The sequence below is a fragment of the Aegilops tauschii genome, chromosome 3 (genome assembly GCF_002575655.3).
Source record: "Aegilops tauschii subsp. strangulata cultivar AL8/78 chromosome 3, Aet v6.0, whole genome shotgun sequence".
In the NCBI taxonomy this organism is placed as follows: Eukaryota; Viridiplantae; Streptophyta; class Magnoliopsida; order Poales; family Poaceae; genus Aegilops; species Aegilops tauschii.
Genome location: NC_053037.3, coordinates 188,434,942 through 188,457,383, shown reverse-complemented (window position 1 = coordinate 188,457,383; position 22,442 = coordinate 188,434,942). Strand labels below are relative to the sequence as shown.

General features: G+C 48.3%; 1 protein-coding gene across 1 annotated transcript; it reads right to left on the bottom strand.

The window, feature by feature from the left end:
• Window positions 1–91: 91 nt before the first annotated feature.
• LOC109777148 (cyclic dof factor 1) lies at window positions 92–4,913 on the bottom strand. Its single transcript, XM_020335799.4, has 2 exons — window positions 4,709–4,913; window positions 92–2,041 (listed from the first exon to the last, which is right to left on the bottom strand). Exons 1-2 carry the CDS (start codon window positions 4,787–4,789, stop codon window positions 692–694), a joined length of 1,431 nt encoding a protein of 476 aa, XP_020191388.1. The 5' UTR covers window positions 4,790–4,913; the 3' UTR covers window positions 92–691.
• Window positions 4,914–22,442: the final 17,529 nt, after the last annotated feature.

The following is a 22,442-nucleotide window of genomic DNA, read 5'->3' as shown; positions in this document are numbered from 1 at the left end:
TTTTTTTTTTTTTTATAAACGCACTTAGATATGTTTGAGCATACAATGGGCACATGAACATCCATGGTTCACATGACATACTATATTCAGATTTGTCTACATCAAACAGAGTTGGTTCCATTTCGGTTCCTGAATTAAGCATTTGGAGAAGGTTAGCATAACAATCATTTCATAAACTTGAGAACATGTTAGCTACATACAAACATCAGAGCATCAATCCTCCTAAAACGGAAGAGAACATCATAATTAACATTTTGGCCCCATCAATGTAAGCGCTATAGGTCTCATGCTTGCAGATGGAGCACGCTCTGAATTCCAGCAGACCATAGTTCTCTATGTTTCGCTGACCATTTCGATGCACCATGCCACTTTCCAAACTTGACCAGTGCTTAGAAAACTCGCTGCATGTTTTACATAAATATACTCCCTGAAGAAGCAGAAACATCTGACGAACCTACACGATGGCTGAACAAAAAGTTGAGCACTGGTAGATCTTTAATTGATTTGAGTTGGCTGTAGGAGTGCCTGCAGTCTAGGAACATATAAACTCAAGACGATGCCCTGCAAAAAACACTGACCATACTGGGCATATCCCCCTTCTTTTGGACAACACTCATGGCTGATGGCATTGGTTAGAAACAAAAGACCAAGCTTCTCAAGTCCTCTCCTGAAATGACTGAGATCAAGCTTCTCAAGTCCTCTCCTGAAATGACTGAGAGCGCGAAAAGGCCGCTGGATTGGCCTGCAGAGCCTGTGGAGATTCTGGTGTCTTGTCATTTTTTAGAACCTTCATCTGGAAAGGCTCAAACATGCCTTTCTCATCAGGTTTGATGCCTAGAGTATCCCGGACCGAAGTCTTTGTGGTCTCAGCTGGGTCATCAATTCTTAGAGTTTTAGGGACCTGTACGTTGTTTTCCCTATCCTCTTCTTGCAGGTCTGCTTCTCTTGAATGCTTTCCAAGTGTAGGAGAATTGTCCTCTGAGCATGTGATTTTGTTTGGAGGGCCATTACTTCCAGGACATGGTGAACTCCACATTCCATTAGGCCAACCAGGAATGCAGCTCCAAAGTGGTGGTGGCATCATAGGAAAGGAAACAACAGGCGTGCAAATTCCTGGAGCTGCCATCATCAATGGAGGCGCCCACGGCGGCAGACCGTGCTTCACATTTTCCAACCCTTGAATGGGCTCTGTTGAGCACTGAGCAGCTGCCATGACAGCAATACTGTTCCATCCAGGACTCCAGGGAAACACCAAAGCAGGTCCGTGAGGGTGAGGCAATGTGATGCCATTATAGTATCCTAACACATTGCTTGGCTCTTTTTTAACCGCGCTATCCGGCGTATGATTTTCTGAGCAACCCGACACTGTCGCTGGAGATGGACATGATTGTTCTTCGCTATTATCACCAGAGGCCAAGGAAACAAGGTGAGTATCCTTCTGTTCTTCAATATTATGGATTGAAGACATAGGCTTACAAACTGGCACTTGAGATCCGAACTCCTTTACTGTTTCATTTTCTTTAATTGGCCCTGGAAGAACCTGCGGTAAAAGTGGAAGAGCTAGATGGTGGATCTCATTGGAAACATCTCCGGGAGCAGCTATGTTAGCATCACATGACATCATAGCATGGCGGAAGTGAGAGGCATGCTTATTTCTGCGTCTTCCAGAACCTACAGGGACATTCCTAATATTTCCACCAGCAGTCCAATACCTCTGGCAATTCCTGCAGAAGTGCCTGGGCTGGCTAACATTGTAATTGTTGAAGTAGCAGAACTTTGTTTCCATGCTATTGCAGCGAGGGCATGGCACGATTATATCAGGCTTCTTGAGTACCTTGTCTTGGCCAGATCCATCAGACCCAGTTTTAATCTCCTCAGATTTGAAACCAGTTCTCACTTCCACCCCATGTTTGCTGATAGCTTGATCATTCTGCTCTCTATTCTTGGAACAGAAAGGAGTTGCTTCGACATTCAAAAGCTTGTTTGAGACACAAGGCATGACATCATTGCTGTTTGCATCATTTCCAAGCTTGGTGACAACCTGAAAAATATTATTTAACATGCATGAAATAGATAATTCAAATTGGTATACCATAATTTTTATAGTGCCGACAGAGAGAATGCAAAATTGAGCATAGTTCATGTTGAGTTAGCTACAAACATAGGCAATAAGAAGTTAAAGTTTTACAAAAAATCAATGCTGATCAGGTTACTGTTATTTTCTCAAATTACTATAAGGCACAGAAATATGGCATACTGGAAACAATGCAGACACCGCTGGCATAAGAGAGTACGAGACTACGGAAGATTTTATCATAGTAGCTGCTAAAATTATGTGATGTCATAACATCTACTTGATATCATAGCTGATTTAAACAAGCAACACATTCTTCAGTCATGTACAATTTAGTTTCATGTTTATCCATGAATTGCATGCCTCACTATGTTTGTTCATGTTCAGGTGTTAAGCGTTGACTCATATTACCAATAATTTCCCCTGTGTACTGCCCCTTTCTTTATAATATTCAGTTGTCCGTTTCTCTGTTATACTTGCAATCGTGGAACTCTTTCATACTTGGGGTTAAGAACTAGTACCTTTCAAGGAACCAGGGGTGTTACTGGAGGAATAGTAAGGCACTTCTGTTTCACGATAAAGCACTAGATCCAAGGTGGTACTACCATGGTGCAAGGGTACCCAGCTCTTCTTTTGCAAAAGAAGAGTAATTTGCACGGCAAGTGTTTTGGGGAGATTTTATCATTCTTCACTGCACAATGGGCCAACGATAAGCTCCTCCGGTAAGTCCTTGACCCCCTCACGGTCCCTAGCTATATATCATTTCCCTTTTTGCACAACTGCCTAAATACTAACAACACACTATACTTGTTATAACAAAAAAAAAGTTCTATGTACAGGGGCAAGATAGAGCTGGTCAATGTATACTCCATATGCAGCAATTTCTTAAAATAACCCTTTGTAACAATCAGACAAAATTATGGATCCGAACTGCAGTAGTTTCTTATAGGAACCTTCAAAGAGCTAGTAAAAAATAATAAATCAAACAACGATCTTTGAAATCCTGGCTCTGCCATGGACTAGATTAAGAGCTAGAGCTACTTAAGACAAAAGTACCAGAACCATTGACTACTGTGCATGTATTTACCTATAACACGATATGCACATGAGTAGGCTTTGCATTTCCACGTAGGTTGCAAAATCATTTGGTGGAATTAGTTTGGTATTTGATATTGGTTAAAATGCACATATAATATTACATTGATTTGCTTGACGCTATGTTGATCAGTATCTATGACAGATGTTTTGAATTAAATAATAATTCCAACTGGTTGGCATAGCTTTGGTTCTATCATGAAGCATAAATGAATTTCATGAGCACCAGTTTTGACATTCCAAAGACAAGACATAAACTGATTTTGGAGGTCCATAGCAGAACTGTTTGCAAACCAAGCTTCCCTCTAGTTCAACTTAAGAGTAGAAGCAATGTTTTTCTACGACTGCAATTAAGGGCTTGTTTCCTAAAATTCAGCTTTGATTTAGAAGACACAAGCCAAACGGGGTAGCTTCACAATATGCCGCTTCGTAAAAAAATTAGGATATGGGGTCCAACTCCCTGTTTTTTGTGAAACTCTTCAGGGGGTGCTCCAAAAACTCCAAAAGCTGGAGTTGGGAAAAAATTACCCGCCACTGCCACCAAATAGATCCTTTCCACCAAATTGCCATTCTTGAAGCTAGAGTTAACTGGAAGCTAGACATTCTCTTTGGTCTTTTTGATGGAGCCGCAACTCCTGTGTGAAACTGCTCTAAAGTGAATTTGGTCGACTAAAACTGATTTTCGTGGAACGGAGCAGTCCCAAACAGGCCCTAAGCATTTAGATTCTGTTGGGCTTTCGTAGCCACGGGGCAAAACACCGGCTTAGTCTTACTAATAAAGATGAATTTTATCTTAACAATCTCAGTGCAAACGTATTTGATCAAAGAAGCTGAAGTTCCGTTTTTCATTTGGCAAGGAAAGGCTAAATGAAGGAATCCTTATGGACATAGGGATTTATTTAACCGTTTCCTTTCTCAATAGAGAACTGTTTCCTTTTAGTACACCTTTTCAAGATGGGGACTATCAAGGACAAGCAGGCTGGTAGCACATACCAATCCAAGGCACTGCTGTCTACATCTTGTCAAATCAAGAAGGCCCTCGGTAGGGTAGGACACAAAGATAGCCCGAAATTAATTGCATGAACCCTACTTAGGAAGACCAAGAAACGTAATTGAATGGTGGAGACAAACATAATTATAGGAGGTTCTGAAGAGCGAGTAAGCAGACTCCCCTCTGTTGTCGAAAAGGGTGGGGTTTGGATAACAAAGGGAAAGGGTCCATTCATTTATATGGTTCAAACACGCATCAAGCAGAATGGCAGCAAAAGGATAAAAAACAGTTTGAAAAATAACAACAATAGAAATGGTTCCTGAAGAACACTAGTAGCAATTAACCGGTGGCCTCTTGGGAGGGGAAGACGGAGCTGCAATGCCACCTTTCCAAAAAAAGAAAAACGAAGCTGTAACCGCAAAGACCTAAACAAAACCAGCCGCACATTTGACAGCACAAAGCCGCCAAGAAAGAAGAAGAGCGCATCAAATCGGCAAGTGAAAGGAACCGGAGAAGTCCCCCGCCGTGTCCAAGGAAAAGGAACTAACCTCGGCCGCGGCGTCGAGGAGCGGGATGGTGCGGCCGAAGAGCTTAATGGCGGCGTCCCCCCGGTCCCTAAGCGCGGCCATGGCGGCGTCCCGATCTCGGGTGGTGGGTGTATGGCATGTCACTGGGCCTGGGGCTGGGTCAGGCGGGTTGGAGTAGGCGGTGAGCGAACTGGAGATGGAAGTCCCACAAATAATTGTGCGTGGATGGGCGAGCCAAAAATGCAGCCTAGCCTAGCCTACTTTTGGGGCTTTTGCACCGGGGCAGCCGGTAAAAGTCACAAAGGCAATGCACCCACGCAAAAGATTATCTACTTTCTTTCTGCCAATGAATCATACGCACGATTATCCTAACCCGAGCAGGTCAATTTTTTGACGGGAAAGTCAATTTGGTTACTACTAGTACTGACCCTGTTTTGAGTCTCTGATTTTGGCTTTTGGACAGGGGACTGAGTAAAGGATGGACTTATTGGTCAGGTACGAGGCCTAGGCGTGAGAAAAAATATTCTCCGCTACTGTGGATGCAGTAAGAAATTTTTGCAACTAGTCCTACTCCTACCACTGAGGCTGAGCACCGAGATATTGGGCATATTGGTTGCTGAAACAGTGAACGTGATCTCTGGCGCACACGCACAGCACAGAGGAGCAGTGACCGGGTGAACCCGGTTGCGCGCCAACCATCCCTGGTGGCAGATCCACGTCAGCCGCCGCTTTTTGCGAGCCGACGCAACGGCAGCGCGTCGCTTTTGCACAAATGCAGTGGGCCCCACTTGGACAAAGCGCTTCCTCGCTTTTTTATCAAAAATCAATTCTATTTTACTCCTGGTGCTGTTCTACCCTTTCCAGAAGGTTCTTGGTTCGGGTTATAGTCACTGTGACATTTGATCGAAGAAAGGGACAACGCAATTAGTGAAAAATAAATCGTGTTCGAAGCCTAAAATGGATACGCGATCGAACGAATACCGGTGTAAGCACAAGCTAGGTATATAACAAGACCACGTTTTTTTCTTTCAGGGAACAAGATTGCCCTAGCAGTGGACGAATGAATATGATTACAGCCGAACTGCAGCATATCGCCTAATTAAGAATAACTTAGAGCAACTACAACGCGCCGACCCATTTTGTTCTCGCATGTCCATTTGAATCGGAGCGGACAGAAAAATCAGCCCAACACACTGACCCAAACGGATGCGCGTCCGCTATTTGTCCGCCAGCCGACCCATTTGCTGCCCAATTTTGAGCCTCATTTGCGTCGGCGCGGACACGAGACGAACACGCGCGCCGCGGCCAACTACTCCCCCCTCGCCCGCCAGTCGGTGGCAAAGCATCCACCATTTCTCTTCATTTTCCCAAAACCCTCCCGACTGCCCGCTCCCAGCCACTCGCCATGGACGACGCCCTCGATGTCGCGGACGGCCTCGCCTCCCTCGCGTCGTCCGGCATCACTTCTGCCCCCTTGGGCAAAGGCAAGCCCCGCGCCCCCGCAAGACCGCCGCCGCGCCCAAGAAGAAGAAGCAACTGACGCCCGAGGAGCGGGCTGCGGAGTTGGTGAAGAGGAAGGGTCAAAGGCATGCGGCAGACGCAAGGGATGAAGCAGCCGTCGCCGCCGCCGCGCAGCAGGAGGAAACCAACGCCCGCGTCGCGGCGGCAACGTGGGAGGCCCTGATCTACCTAGGGTTAAACCCTGGCTAGCTCGGGCTCGTCAACGCCGCCGTGGCCGTGGCCAGCACCAGCTCGTCCGTGTTTCCTCGGATGGTGCTGCCAGAGTCGCCTCGCGCGTCGGCGACGCACCCGATTCCTGGCTTCCACATCTACCCGCAAGCCTCCCAACTCTCCGGGGAATGCTCGCGGGAGGTGAGCGTGGTGGCGCCTTCCACACCCGCGCCCCGCGCCAATCGACCTCAACGCCATGTCGGTGGCCGGTACCTCGTCATCCGGAGGGGCGAGGAAACACGCGTGGGAGATGCCAGCCGACGTGCTCCCTGACGCCTGCAATTTGTTCGACAGAATGCCGGGGGGCGGCGACGGCGAGATGACCAACCGTCTCATGAAGAGCATCATCTCTGAGGGTGGTGCGGCGGCCGCCGGCTGGCTATGATCCCGATGTGACCCAAAGCCAAGACGGTTGAGGGTCGTTCACGCCGGCGACCTATGATCAAGCTGGCATGCACGACGCCTTCATGCAAGATCAGGTCGCCCTGGACCTGGACGGCTTCCCGCTCGACCACGAGTTTCCGGAGGACTATGGCCTCGAGGAAGAGAATCAGTTGGACATCAACAGAGAGCCTTTGTTCGAGGACGAGCTTGCCAACCAAGCCGTCGGGGCGAAGCCGAGCGCAAGAGCAAGCGGACGAAAGCATACACGGCGTCCGAGGACAAGCTCCTTTGTGAGTGTTGGAGGGACATTGGGCGAGGCCCCAAGGTCGGTGCCGAAGAAAAGGCATCAAACCTTTGGATTCGTGTCCATCGTGAGTTTCATGATCGCAAGAATTTTGCGCCGTACCAAATGCATAGCACGCACAGGTGGGCGTCCATTTCGAAGCGATGGAGGGTGATACAACAAGAGTGCAACAAGTTTTGTGCCACTCTTGAGAGCATCAAGGCACGCCCCGTGAGCGGCATGCATGCAAGACATGGTATGCATGCGCGTCCCTCTTTGTTTTTCATTCTCTTTATGATATCCATTTTCCCATATGCTTACATGCTATTCATTTGTATGCATTCCAAGCTTTGGAGGCATTTAAGGTCCAACATGATTGGCAAACCTTTCAACCTCTCCCATTGTTGGAGGGTCATCAACGGGGAGGAGAAGTTCAAGGCGCAATATGCCGCCCTCATGGCGCGTGAGGGGAAGAAAGCCATGGAGGAGGTTGGGGAGGGCGAGAAGCCACAGCCTCGGAGGAAGACCAACTCCAAGAAGGAGGCCAAGCGAGATGCGGCGTCGAGCGCCTTGATCACAACCGTGGAGGGCATGATGACCAAGAAGGACTCAAGGGAGGAGAAGCGCCGGCAAGACAAGGTAGAGCAAATGAATGCCTTCATGGAGATCCAAACGAGGATGCTTGAGATGGAGGCGGAGAAGCAAGCCAAGATGCTAGAGACCGAGGTCGCCAATGCCAAGACCAAGGCGAAAGAAATGACTCTCGCTAGCATGATGACAGGGGTGGAGATCTTGAAGGTGGACCTCAACACCGTGTCACCGAGGGAGAGGCCATGGTTCGAGAAGATGCAGGCCGACATGCCCAAGTTCGACAACGAGTCATCTATGGTGGCGACCGCCATCCCTTTTTTGTATGCCGGACAAGTGTGCCGGTATGACCACGGCCGAGATGACGTGGTTGAATCTTCCGCCCCTTTTTGTGTGCTGGCACGTGTGCCGGCCGCTGGCAAGTGTGCCGGCCGCTGGCAAGTGTGCCAGCATGAGCTGTGTGGTGTTTTTTTTGGAGTTGGCATTGCATGCCGGCCGATGGCATGGTGCCGGCATGAACTTTGGGGCCGCTGACAATGATCTACAGCCATGGGTCTTTTCAAATTTGTGGGCCGACATGAAATGGGTATGTCGGCGTTCTGGGAACGGGGGTCCCCAGACTTGCGTGCCTGCGGCCCACGGCGTGGCTGCTCTAGCAGGCCCGTACGGCCCATCTTTATCAACAAGGCATTCAAGACCCTCGCGAGGCGGACGACGCAAGACCTCCTCAGGAGCGGCCTCGCCAGGCAGGCTCGTGAGGGGCGGAGAGATCAAGGCAAGGCAAACCTCGCGAGGTTCTCGTGACGTGAGCCATGACGATCGAGACCAGGTGGGCGCCAGCGCGCGCAGCGTCCTTGTTTCCTCTTTGGTGCTAAGGAGGCAAGCGCAGGCGCGGAGTACCGAGGCATCAAGCAAAGGTTTCCATATCAGTGCAACGAGACCAAGACCAGCAGGACGGCAAAACGTAGGTCACCATGGAGCCCAAGGCGGCGTCACCACCAGAGCCTTTTGCAGGCGAAGACCGCTTTTGTCAGGATAAGCTGTACTAGCTGTCCCCTTTCAAATTGACCGTTGTTGGCTCCCTTCCCGCTCAATATTTGGGGAGAGGACCAGGGCCTCTATAAATAGGACTAGCCACCACAGTAGAAGGCAACTAACTCGAACAGAGCCTCAGGCATCTCAACTTGAGTAATCCTCACCCACACAAGTTCGCCAAGCACAAGAACACCTCATCCTCAGGAGGCTGTTCTTCCCCTTGTACTGTTCATCATCAGCCCAAGAGGCAATCCACCACCACCACACTGGAGTAGGGTATTACACCACAACGGTGGCCCGAACCAGTATAAATCTTGTGTCCCTTGTGTTGTGAGTTCGTTCTTGAGATCAGCAAAACTAGGACGTGGATCGGTAGGGGGGAAATCTTCGCGCGCACCCCAGTGTTCGAACCTTAAGGTTTTTGACGGAACCCGTGATCCGACATTTGGCGCGCCAGGTAGGGGTGCGCCGAAGCTTCCTTTCCGTCGCTCCACGTCCCGTTGCTCCATCGTCTCCATGGCGGACGCTCACCGTGCTCGTGCTGAGCGCCGGGCTGCCCTCGCCGCCCGCGCCGCTCAGATGGCTCCTGTCGGCGGGCCACCTCGTCGTTCCCCGTCACCTGCCGCCACTGGCCCGGCGGGGAACGAGCAGCAAGCGTCCTCGCTGCACCCCTCGGTGCGGCGGGACGGCCGCACCGCCACTCCATCGCTGACCCCGGCCGGTTCCTCGTCCCATGCACGTCGCGCTCCCATGGACGCGCGGGCCGCGCTCCTCATGGCGCACGAGCTCCTGCGCTACCGCCCAGTCGACGATCTCTACGAGGACTGGCTTGACCGCATCGCCGAGCTTGTCCGCGCCGCAGGGGGCTCCCCTGCGTCGTCCCTCTCTCTGCCTCGCCCTCCGCCAGCTACGGGCGACGTAGCTCACGGAGCACCTCCACCACCTCTACACCAAGACGGCGCCCTGGCGCCAAGGCGCGCGGCTCCATGGCGCGACCCACCGTGTCCGGCGCCCGCGTGTGAAGAAAGAAGTTGTCAAGAAGTCCCTCAACCGCAAGAGAACGCTCCGCCACTCCTCGCACCGCCGCGCCAGGATCGTTTGCTGCGGCAAGGCCCCGCGCCACTTGCCGTAGCGGTGCGCGGGCACCAAGACCAAGCTCCACCTCCAAGGCGGGCCCCGGTGAGGTGGTGACCACAGCCGGCTGCCGCGCCTTCACCCTCGAGCTGCGTAGCGTCGCCTGGTCGGGCAAGTTCAAGCCAGATCTGCCTCCTCGCTACGACGGCACCCCCGACCCCGCGGAGTTCTTGCAGCTCTACGAGCTGAGCATCGAGGCGGCCAACGACGACGATAAAGTCATGGTGAAATGGTTTCCCATGGCTCTCAAAGATGGCGCCCGCTCCTGGCTCCTGAACCTGCCCCCAGGCTCGATCTCCTCCTGGGACGAGATGTGTAACCGTTTCGTTGCCAACTTCCAGGGCACTCGCGACCGCCCGCCGGCCGCGAGTGACCTGCGCCGCGTCAAGCAACAACCAGGAGAGACCCTCCAGAAGTACATCCAGCGCTTCAACAATGTCCGCCTCAAGATCCCCAAGGTGATGGACGAGGCCATCATCTCCGCGTTTTCTGATGCCGTCCGCGATGTCAAGATGAAGGAGGAGCTCGCTATCCACGAGGAGTTGTGCACGTCTCTAGAGTTGTTCAACCTGGCGACCAAGTGCGCCAGAGCTGAGGAGGGGCGCCTCTCCCTCCTCGAGCTCCCGGCTGCGGACCTGGAGGAGAAGAAAGCCAAGGCCAAGGACGTGAAGCGCAAGGGAGCAGCCGTGCTCGCGGCGGAGCCGGACACCAAGCGTGGCAGGGACCAGCCCGAGTCATCCAAGAGCAGCCGACCATTCTGCGCCTTCCATAACCTGGATACCCACTGATAACCCACAAGTATAGGGGGATCGCAACAGTTTTTGAGGGTAGAGTATTCAACCCAAATTTATTGATTCGACAAAAGGGGAGCCAAAGAATATTCTCAAGTACTAGCAGTTGAGTTGTCAATTCAACCACACCTGGATAACTTAGTATCTGCAGCAAAGTATTTAGTAGCAAGGTAGTATGGAAGTAACGGTAACGGTAACAAAAAATATATTTTTGGGTTTTGTAGTGATTATAACAGTAGCAACGGAAAAGTAAATAAGCGAAGAACAATATGTGAAAAGCTCATAGGCATTGGATCGGTGATGGAGAATTATGCCGGATGTGGTTCATCATGTAACAATCATAACATAGGGTGACACAGAACTAGCTCCAATTCATCAATGTAATGTAGGCATGTATTCCGAATATACTCATACGTGCTTATGGAAAAGAACTTGCATGACATCTTTTGTCCTACCCTCCCGTGGCAACGGGGTCCTATTGGAAACTAAGGGATATTAAGGCCTCCTTTTAATAGAGTACCGGACCAATCTTATGCTTCTACGACTATCGCTACCGCTTAGTGATAAAGTAAAGCATTACAGGGCGATTGCATTGCATACAATAAAACGAAAACCATATGGCTCCTGCCAGTTGCCGATAACTCGGTTACAAAACATGATCATCTCATACAATAAAATTTAGCATCATGCTTTGACCATATCACATCACAACATGCCCTGCAAAAACAAGTTAGACGTCCTCTACTTTGTTGTTGCAAGTTTTACGTGGCTGCTACGGGCTGAGCAAGAACCGTTCTTACCTACGCATCAAAACCACAATGATAGTTTGTCAAGTTGGTGCTGTTTTAACCTTCGCAAGGACCGGGCGTAGCCACACTCGGTTCAACTAAAGTTGGAGAAACTGACACCCGCCAGCCACCTGTGTGCAAAGCACGTCGGTAGAACCAGTCTCGCGTAAGCATACGCGTAATGTCGGTCCGGGCCGCTTCATCCAACAATACCGCCGAACCAAAGTATGACATGCTGGTAAGCAGTATGACTTATATCACCCACAACTCACTTGTGTTCTACTCGTGCATATGACATCTACGCATAAAACCAGGCTCGGATGCCACTGTTGGGGAACGTAGTAATTTCAAAAAAATTCCTACGGACACGCAAGATCATGGTGATGCATAGCAACGAGAGGGGAGAGTGTTGTCCATGTACCCTCGTAGACCGAAAGCGGAAGCGTTAGCACAACGCGGTTGATGTAGTCGTACGTCTTCACGATCCGACCGATCAAGTACCGAACGCACGGCACCTCCGAGTTCAGCACACGTTCAGCCCGATGACGTCCCTCGAACTCCGATCCAGCCGAGTGTTGAGGGAGAGTTTCGTCAGCACGATGGCGTGATGACGACGACGATGATGTTCTACCGACGCAGGGCTTCGCCTAAGCACCGCTATAGTATTATCGAGGTGGACTATGGTGGAGGGGGGCACCGCACACGCCTAAAAGATCAAACGATCAATTGTTGTGTCTCTAGGGTGTCTCCTGCCCCCGTATATAAAGGAGCAAGGGGGGAGGTGCGGCCGGCGAGGAGGGGGCGCGCCAGGAGGAGTGGAGGGGGAAAGAGGAGGGAGAGAGGAAGGAAAGGGGGGCACCGCCCCCCTCTCCTTGTCCTATTCGGACTAGGGGGGAGGGGCGCGTGGCCCTGCCCTGGCCGCCTCTCCTCTTCTCCACAAAGGCCCACTATGGCCCATTAAGCCCCCGGGGGGTTCCGGTAACCCCTCGGTACTCCGGTAAAATCCCGATTTCACCCGGAACACTTCCGATATCCAAATATAGGCTTCCAATATATCAATCTTCATGTCTCGACCATTTCGAGACTCCTCGTCATGTCTGTGATCACATCCGGGAATCCGAACAACCTTCGGTACATCAAAACTCATAAACTCATAATATAAACGTCATCGAAACTTTAAGCGTGCGGACCCTACGGGTTCGAGAACTATGTAGACATGACCGAGACACGTCTCCGGTCAATAACCAATAGCGGAACCTGGATGCTCATATTGGCTCCCACATATTCTACGAAGATCTGTATCGGTCAGACCGCATAACAACATACGTTGTTCCCTTTGTCATCGGTATGTTACTTGCCCGAGATTCGATCGTTGGTATCTCAATACCTAGTTCAATCTCGTTACCGGCAAGTCTCTTTACTCGTTCCGTAATACATCATCCCGCAACTAACTCATTAGTTGCAATGCTTGCAAGGCTTATAGTGATGTGCATTACCGAGTGGGCCCAGAGATACCTCTCCGACAATCGGAGTGACAAATCCTAATCTTGAAATACGCCAACCCAACAAGTACCTTCGGAGACACCTGTAGAGCACCTTTATAATCACCCAGTTACGTTGTGACGTTTGGTAGCACACAAAGTGTTCCTCCGGTAAACGGGAGTTGCATAATCTCATAGTCATAGGAACATGTATAAGTCATGAAGAAAGCAATAGCAGAATGCTAAACGATCGTGTGCTAAGCTAACGGAATGGGTCAAGTCAATCACATCATTCTCCTAATGATGTGATCTCGTTAATCAAATGACAACTCATGTCTATGGTTAGGAAACATAAGCATCTTTGATCAACGAGCTAGTCAAGTAGAGGCATACTAGTGACACTTTGTTTGTTTATGTATTCACACAAGTATTATGTTTCCGGTTAATACAATTCTAGCATGAATAATAAACATTTATCATGATATAAGGAAATAAATAATAACTTTATTATTGCCTCCAGGGCATATTTCCTTCACCAGGAGCCGCGCGCTATCGCCAGCGTCTTGGGCGGAGCTCAAGCCCCAGCCTCACAACGTATCTTCAGACAGTTCGCTCGCGAAGTAAATGCAGTCCTCCCCAAGCTCGAGGCCACGCGCCCGCTCAGATGGTCCAAGTGCCCCATCACGTTCAGTTCGGCAGATCAGCTCAAGTGCGCAGCTACCGCTGCGCCCTCCCAATGCTTTGTTCACCAGTCATCAGCAATGTGCAAGTTACCAAGACCCTCATCGACGGCGACGCAGGGCTCAACGTCCTGTCCGTCGACACGTTCGACAACCTCCAAGTGCCATATGACCAGCTTCAGCCTACCAAGCCTTTCTCAGGAGTGACCGACGGTTCCACCACACCGATAGGGCAGGTCTGCCTCCCTGTCACCTTCGAAGAACGCAACAACTAGTGCACCGAGCTCATCGACTTCGACGTCGCCTACATCCGCCTGCCATATAATGCGACCCTCGGGTACCCAGCCCTGGCCAAGTGGCGGTGACCCATCACGGCTACAATGTCCTCAAGATGCCGGGAAGTGGCGGAATCATCACGGTCCCGTGCGAAGAAAGAGATGCGGTGTGCTCCCTCGAGCATGCCTTCCAAGCCGCAGCAATCGACGACCCCGACAGCAAGGGCGAGCGCCCTCCTGAGGCCACCCCCAAGAAGAAGCAACATCACCGTGCGGGGCCTCAGGCAAGCGGCGCCTCGTCAGGATCGGCGCCCTCACCTGGGGCGCCTCCCTCCATCACATAGGAAAGCCCGCCCGGCGCCCTTCTCGGGCAGGGCTCGGGGGCTCTCTTCTGGAGGGCCTCAAACTTTGCCAACATCACGAGGGAGACGCTTGGGCACCACTTGGAGGCGTGCTTCACGGCACGTTTCCCTCAGGAGGACACAGGGCAAGGAGTGCCCACCGTTTAGGAGTTCATCACCAAGACCACTCAGGAACTGCAAGATGCAAGGCCATGCGCGGCGGCCGCTGCTCACCAGGCGCAACTCCCCATCCAGGCGAGGATGCCGGGCTGCGCGTCTGCATCGACGTCCCATGGCTCAACAGGGCCGCCTCTCAGGAGCTTTTCTGGCGTTCGCGCGTGGGACGCTGCGAGGGCCCACCTCACAGCTACGTTCGCATGCCTTTTGGCCTACCGAGTGTGGTGACCGCCTATCAGCGCAACCTGCGGAGCATCCTGGCGGCTCATGAGGCCAGGCACCACGCTGTGCTAACAGAGATGGAGACGGTCCTCAAGGAACCACCTGGACCCCTAGAGCCTCCAGAGGCTCAGGGCCCCGATGGCTCATGAGGAGCAACCCCTTCGCCGCGTACCTTCAGCTGCCCCAACTCTCCTTCATCAACAGAACCAGGTGACATTTTCCAAGTTTATTTAGCTCGGAGCGCCCCCAGGGCTGCATCATTCCCAGGCCGCGTGGGTCCGTCTCTGTGGCATGTATCCCTTTTATGTCTTTAGCTTACCTTGCTGGGGGCGCCCCTCGGGCTGCATCATCCCCAAGCCGCTCGGGCCTGACCCAGTGGCATGTACCTTTCCCGCATTTACTTAAGCCTGTTGCTTCCATGCTTAACCTACCTATTACTACTACTTCTTCGATTGTCACCCACCACGGGGGCTACTCACGCCGGCAAGGCGCTGGTGCACGGGTCCGTCCCTGCCACGTCGACAAACCTGAGCGGTCGAGCTCTGGCTCGCGGCACGCCCCGCGCACGTCACCTCACCAGGCCCTCGGTGCCTTCATTTCCTCGCGGAGCAACCAGTGGCAGGCTGGCAGCCATAACGGCAGACTGTGTTCCTCCTTGTGCTGGCTTGCAGGAATCTCATGAGGATAACAGCAAACGGCACCGCGAGCTCCCACTTCTTCCATGTAATCCGCTTGCGCGTTAAAAGGGGGGCTCCTGAGCATCGCGACTCAGGAACTCTTACTGGCTCTCCAGCGCTCACCCCCTGGCCTTGACCACGGCACGCGACCTGGCATACCAGCGGCGGCTGAGCTCGCTCGAGGGCCGGGACCTGAGGACGTAGAGCACGAAGGAGAGCGTGGGAGAGGGGGAGACTCGTATGGGCCAGACCTAGCTACGCTGCGGATGCCTACGCACGAGCCAGGCACATCACGAAGAGTCAACCCCGAATCGACAAGATAAGTCTGTCGGATGTGGGATTCCGGCAAAACCCTTAAGGTTCGAACTCTGGGGTGTGCGCGAAGTTCTTTCCCTCCTACCGATCTACGCCCTAGCTCACTAAGATCTCGCGGACGAACTCGCAACACAGAAAGACACGGGATTTATACTGGTTCAGGCCACCATTGGGGTGTAATACCCTACTCCAGTGTGTGGTGGTGGATTGCCTCTTGGGCTGATGAAGAACTCACATATATTCATGAAAACATAATAGGTTCAGATCTGAAATCATGGCACTCGGGCCCTAGTGACAAGCATTAAGCATAGCAAAGTCATAGCAACATCAATCTCAGAACATAGTGGATACTAGGGATCAAACCCTAACAAAACTAACTCGATTACATGATAAATCTCATCCAACCCATCACCGTCCAGCAAGCCTACGATGGAATTACTCACGCACGGCGGTGAGCATCATGAAATTGGTGATGGAGGATGGTTGATGATGACGATGGCGACGGATTCCCCTCTCCGGAGCCCCGAACGGACTCCAGATCAGCCCTCCCGAGAGAGATTAGGGCTTGGCGGCGGCTCCGTATCGTAAAACACGATGAATCCTTCTCTCTGTTTTTTTTCTCCCCAAACGTGAATATATAGAGTTGGAGTTGAGGTCGGTGGAGCACCAGGGGGCCCACGAGGCAGGGGCGCGCCCAGGGGGGCAGGCGTGCCTCCCACCCTCGTGGACAGGGTGTGGGCCCCCTGGCCTTGATTCTTTCGCCAGTATTTTTTATTATTTCCAAAAATAATCTCCGTGAAGTTTCAGGTCATTCCGAGAACTTTTGTTTCTGCACAAAGTTAACACGATGGCAATTCTGTTGAAAACAGCGTCAGTCCGGGTTAGTTCCATTCAAATGATGCAAGTTAGAGTCCAAAACAAGGGCAAAAGTGTTTGGAAAAGTAGATACGACGGAGATGTATCAACTCCCCCAAGCTTAAACCTTTGCTTGTCCTCAAGCAATTCAGTTGATAAACTGAAAGTGATAAAGAAAAACTTTTACAAACTCTGTTTGCTCTTGTTGTTGTAAATATGTAAAGCCAGCATTCAAGTTTTCAGCAAAGATTATAACTAACCATATTCACAATAACACTTAGGTCTCACGTTTACTCATGTCAATGGCATAATCAACTAGCGAGCAATAATAATAAATCTCGGATGACAACACTTTCTCAAAATAATCATGATATGATATAATAAGATGGTATCTTGCTAGCCCTTTCCGAGACCGCAAAACATAAATGCAGAACACCTTTAAAGATCAAGGACTGACTAAACATTGTAATTCAAGGTAAATGAGATCCAGTCATAGTCATACCCAATATAAATTAATAGTAATGGATGCAAATGACAGCAGTGCTCTCCAGCTGGTGCTTTTTAATAAGAGGGTGATGACTCAACATAAAAGTAAATAGATAGGCCCTTCGCAGAGGGAAGCAGGGATTTGTAGAGGTGCCAGAGCTCTATTTTAAAGCAGAGTATAAATAATATTTTGAGCGGCATACTTTCATTGTCAACATAACAACCAAGAGATGGTGATATCTTCCATGCTACACACATTATAGGCGGTTCCCAAACAGAATGGTAAAGTTTTTACTCCCCCTCCACCAACAAGCATCAATCCATGGCTTGCTCGAAACAACGAGTGCCTCCAACTAACAAGAGTCCCGGGGGAGTTTTTTTTGCAATTATTTTGATTTGATTTGCATAAAGCATGGGACTGGGCATCCCGGTGGCCAGCCATTTTCTCGTGAGTGAGGAGCGGAGTCCACTCCTCTTGAGAATAACCCACCTAACATGGAAGATACGGACAACCCTAGTTGATACATGAGCTATTCGAGCATACAAAACAGAATTTCATTTGAAGGTTTAGAGTTTGGCACATACAAATTTACTTGGAATGGCAGGTAGATACCGCATATAGGAAGGTATAGTGGACTCATATGGAATAACTTTGGGGTTTAAGGGATTGGATGCACAAGCAGTATTCCCGCTTAGTACAAGTGAAGGCTAGCAAAAGACTGGGAAGCGACCAACTAGAGAGCGACAACGGTCATGAATATGCATTAAAATTAATAAACATTGAGTGCAAGCATGAGTAGGATATAATCCACCATAAACATAAATATTGTGAAGGCTATGTTGATTTTGTTTCAACTACATGTGTGAACATGTGCCAAGTCAAGTCACTTGATCATTCAAAGGAGGATACCACCCTATCATACCACATCACAACCATTTTAATAGCATGTTGGCACGCAAGGTAAACCATTATAAACTCCTAGCTAATTAAGCATGGCATAAGCAACTATAATCTCTAATTGTCATTGCAAACATGTTTATTCATAATAGGCTGAATCAGGAACGATGAACTAATCATATTTACAAAAACAAGAGAGGTCGAGTTCATACCAGCTTCTTTCATCTCAATCATTTCATCATATATCGTCATAATTGCCTTTCACTTGCACGACCGAACGATGTGAATAACAATAATAGTGCACGTGCATTGGACTAAGCTGGAATCTGCGAGCATTCAATAAGCAGGAGAAGACAAGGCAATATGGGCTCTTGGTTAAATCAACAATAATGCGTATAAGAGCCACTTTAACAATTTCATTATGGTCTTCTCCTATCGACCCCCAAAGAAAAGAAATAAAACTATTTACACGAGAAAGCTCCCAACAAGCAAAAGAAGAACAAGAAATATTTTTGGGTTTTCTTTTAATTATTACTACTACAACACAGAAAGTAAACTAGCTAAAAGCTACAACTATTTTTTTTGTTTTTCTTAAGGTTTTTCAAACACACAAGAAGAAAGCATAAAAAGGAAGATAAACTAGCATGGATAGTACAATGCAAAAGTATGAGCACCAAGAACTAGAAATGAGTGTGTGAACATAAATGTAATGTCGGTGGGAAATACGTACTCCCCCAAGCTTAGGCTTTTGGCCTAAGTTGGTCTATTGCCGCGGCTGGCCTGGCGGATATCCAAAGTTATAGTTGGGGTCGTACTGAGATACAACGGCTATTGCATCGTGAGCTATAGCATGGAGGCGAGCCGCCCTCGTCCTCCTCTCGTACTCATCTGCCTCCTCCCTAGTTATGAAATATCTACCCTTTGCCTGAAAGTCAAAGAGAGTAGGAGCAGGGAGGACAATATTGACGACATTACGCCTGTCAAAGATTAGTCGGTACTGGAGAGGCGGTTCATTCCTCTCAACAAACTGATGGTGAACCATGGCATTAAAATCTAGATAAGAAGGAGGCAATTCCATATCATAATCACGGATAGGTATATCAAGAAAATTAGCTAGACGGGTTGCATAAATTCCACCAAAGAAATCTCCATTAATTCTATTATTATGCAACCTACGTGCAACAATGGCTCCCAGATTATAATGTTTATCTCCTAACACAGCGCTCCTGAGAACACTGAGATCAGGGATACACATGTGACATGCTTCATCCTTACCATTTATGCACCTACCTATGAAGAGAGCAAAATAATGTATAGCAGGAAAGTGAATGCTCCCTATGGTAGCTTGTGTTATATCTCTAGACTCCCCCACAATTATACTAGCAAGAAAATCTCTAAACTCAGATTTGCGAGGTTCACTAGGACTACCCCATTGTGGAAGTTTGCAAGCAGTATTAAAATCCTCTAAGTCCATAGTGTAGGAATTTTCATAAAGATCAAATAGGACAGTTTGAGAATTGCGTGATGATGAAAATTCAAACCTCCTCACAAAGGAGTCAGTGAGATAGTGGTACTGACGGCACTTATCTGCCTCGAAGCTCACAAGATCAGCGTTACACACATATGCGTTAAATTCTTCCTTGATTCCTGCTCGATCCATAAAGTCCTCTGAAGGCCATTCACAAGCCCGCACTTGAGTTTCCCTTGGTGGTTCATCGTCGGCATCGCGCATTGCGAGCCTGGGTCCTTGCTTCCTTGAAGGACCACCTTGGTACATTTTCCTAAACATATTTCTTCCTCTGAAAAATTTCTGAAATTCATAGTAACTTCAAATAAAAGTCAACCAAACTCAACAAAATTGATAGCAACTACTCCTACAAGTGCCTAGAGACTATATCATGCATTAGAACTACTTGGAACCATATAAATTTGACATGCAAGCTCAAGAACATGGTCACCTAGGCAGCACAAATTTGCAAAGAATAAAGCACTAGAACAAAAACTAATTGGACCATTGGAGGAGTCACATACCAAGGAACAACCCCCCAAAGCAGTTTTGTGAGAGGTGCTTTGAGCAAGGAGATCGAAAATGGCAGCAAAATGAGCAAGAACTCATGCTTGAGCTGGTTGGTGATTTTTTTGGGAGGAAGAAGGAGTGTGTGGGTGCAGGAATAAGTGGAGGGGAGCCACCGTGGGCCCACGAGGCAGGGGGGCGCGCCCTGTAGGGGTGGGCGTGCCCTGGACCCTCGTGGCCAGGTGCTTGCTCCCCCTGCTGTGTTCTCAGTGCCAGATATTCTCAAATATTCCAGAAAAAATCATATTTAAATTTCAGGGCATTTGGAGAACTTTTATTTTTGGGTATTTTTTTATTGCACGGATAATTCAGAAAACTGACAGAAAATACTATTTTTGCTTTATTTAATCTAAATAACAGAAAGTAAAAGGAGGGTACAGAAGGTTGTGCTTTCTAACTTCATCCATCTCATGCTCATCAAAAGGGATCCACTAACAAGGTTGATCATGTCTTGTTAACGAACTCATTTCGAATCATGGAACCGGAGAAATTTTGAATAACACTATGTTACCTCAACGGGGATATGCACATCCCCAATAATAAGAATATCATATTTCTTCTTGACAGTAGGAAGAGGAAATTCAAAACCTCCAAAAATAATTGATGGGATTTTTCCAATAGAGTTTATACTATGAACTTGAGGTTGTTTCCTCGGAAAGTGCACCGTATGCTCATTGCCATTAACATGAAAAGTGACATTGCCTTTGTTGCAATCAATAACAGCCCCTGCAGTATTTAAAAAGGGTCTTCCAAGAATAATAGACATACTATCGTCCTCAGGAATATCAAGAATAACAAAGTTCGTTAAAATAGTAACATTTGCAACCACAACAGGCACGTCCTCACAAATGCCGACAGGTATAGCAGTTGATTTATCGGCCATTTGCAAAGATATTTCAGTAGGTATCAACTTATTCAAATCAAGTCTACGATATAATGAGAGAGGCATAACACTAACACCGGCTCCAAGATCACATAAAGCAGTTCTAACATAGTTTCTTTTAATGGAGCATGGTATAGTGGGTACTCCTGGATCTCCTTACTTCTTTGGTATTCCACCCGTAAAAGTATAATTAGCAAGCATGGTGGAAATTTCAGCTTCCGGTATCTTTCTTTTATTTGTAACAATATCCTTCATATACTTGGCATAAGGATTCATTTTGAGCATATCAGTCAAACGCATACGCAAAAAGATAGGTCTAATCATTTCAGCAAAGCGCTCAAAATCCTCATCATCCTTTTTCTTGGATGGTTTGGGAGGAAAAGGCATGGGTTTCTGAACCCATGGTTCTCTTTCTTTACCGTGTTTCCTAGCAACAAAGTCTCTCTTATCATAACGTTGATTCTTTGATTGTGGGTTATCAAGATCAACAGCGGGTTCAATCTCTACATCATTATCATTGCTAGGCTGAGCATCAACATGAACATCATTATTAGTATTATCACTAGGTTCATGTTCATTACCAGATTGTGTTTCAGCATCAGAAATAGAAATATCATTTGGATTCTCAGGTGTGTCAGCAATAGGTTCACTAGAAGCATGCAAAGTCCTATCATTTTTCTTTTTCTTCCTCTTAGAAGGACTAGGTGCATCAACATTATTTCTCTGAGAATCCTGCTCAATTCTCTTAGGGTGGCCCTCCGGATACAAAGGTTCCTGAGTCACTTTACCCCCTCTAGTTGCAACTCTAACAGCAAAGTCATTATTCTTACTATTCAATTCATTGAGCAAATCATTCTGAGCTTTAAGTACTTGTTCTACTTGAGTGGTAACCATAGAAGCATGTTTACTAATGAGTTTAAGTTCACTTTTAACTCTAGACATATAATCACTCAAGTGTTCAATCATATAAGCATTATGTTTCAGTTGTCTACCAAAATAAGCATTGAAATCTTCTTGCTTAACCATAAAATTATCAAACTCATCTAAGCATTGGCTAGCAAACTTAGTAGGCGGGATTTCAGCTTTATCATATCTATAGAGAGAATTTACCTTTACTACCTGTGTCGGGTTATCAAGACCATGTATTTCTTCAATAGGTGGTAAATTAAGGCCATGTATTTCTTCAACAAGAGGTAAATTCTTAACATCTTCAGCTTTAATACCTTTTTCTTTCATAGATTTCTTTGCCTCTTGCATATCTTCAGGACTGAGAAATAGAATACCCCTTTTCTTCGGAGTTGGCTTAGGAGTTGGTTCAGGAAGTGTCCAATTATTTTCATTAGTCAACATATTATTCAATTGAATTTCAGCTTGATCAACAGTTCTTTCCCTGAAAACACAACCAACACAACTATCCAGGTGGTCTCTGGAAGCATCAGTTAGTCCATTATAAAAGATATCAAGTATTTCATTTTTCTTAAGAGGATGATCAGGCAAAGCATTAAGTAATTGGAGAAGCCTCCCCCAAGCTTGTGGGAGACTCTCTTCTTCAATTTGCACAAAATTATATATTTCCCTTAAAGCAGCTTGTTTCTTATGAGCGGGGAAATATTTAGCAGAGAAGTAATAAATCATATCCTGGGGACTACGCACACAA

Coding starts and splice junctions, on each gene's coding strand:
- LOC109777148 (XM_020335799.4), bottom strand. CDS start 4,789: ATGGCCGCGCTTAGGGACCGGGGGGACGCCGCCATTAAGCTCTTCGGC. Junction 2,042..4,708: donor TCCTCGACGCCGCGGCCGAG/GTTAGTTCCTTT, acceptor AATATTTTTCAG/GTTGTCACCAAGCTTGGAAA.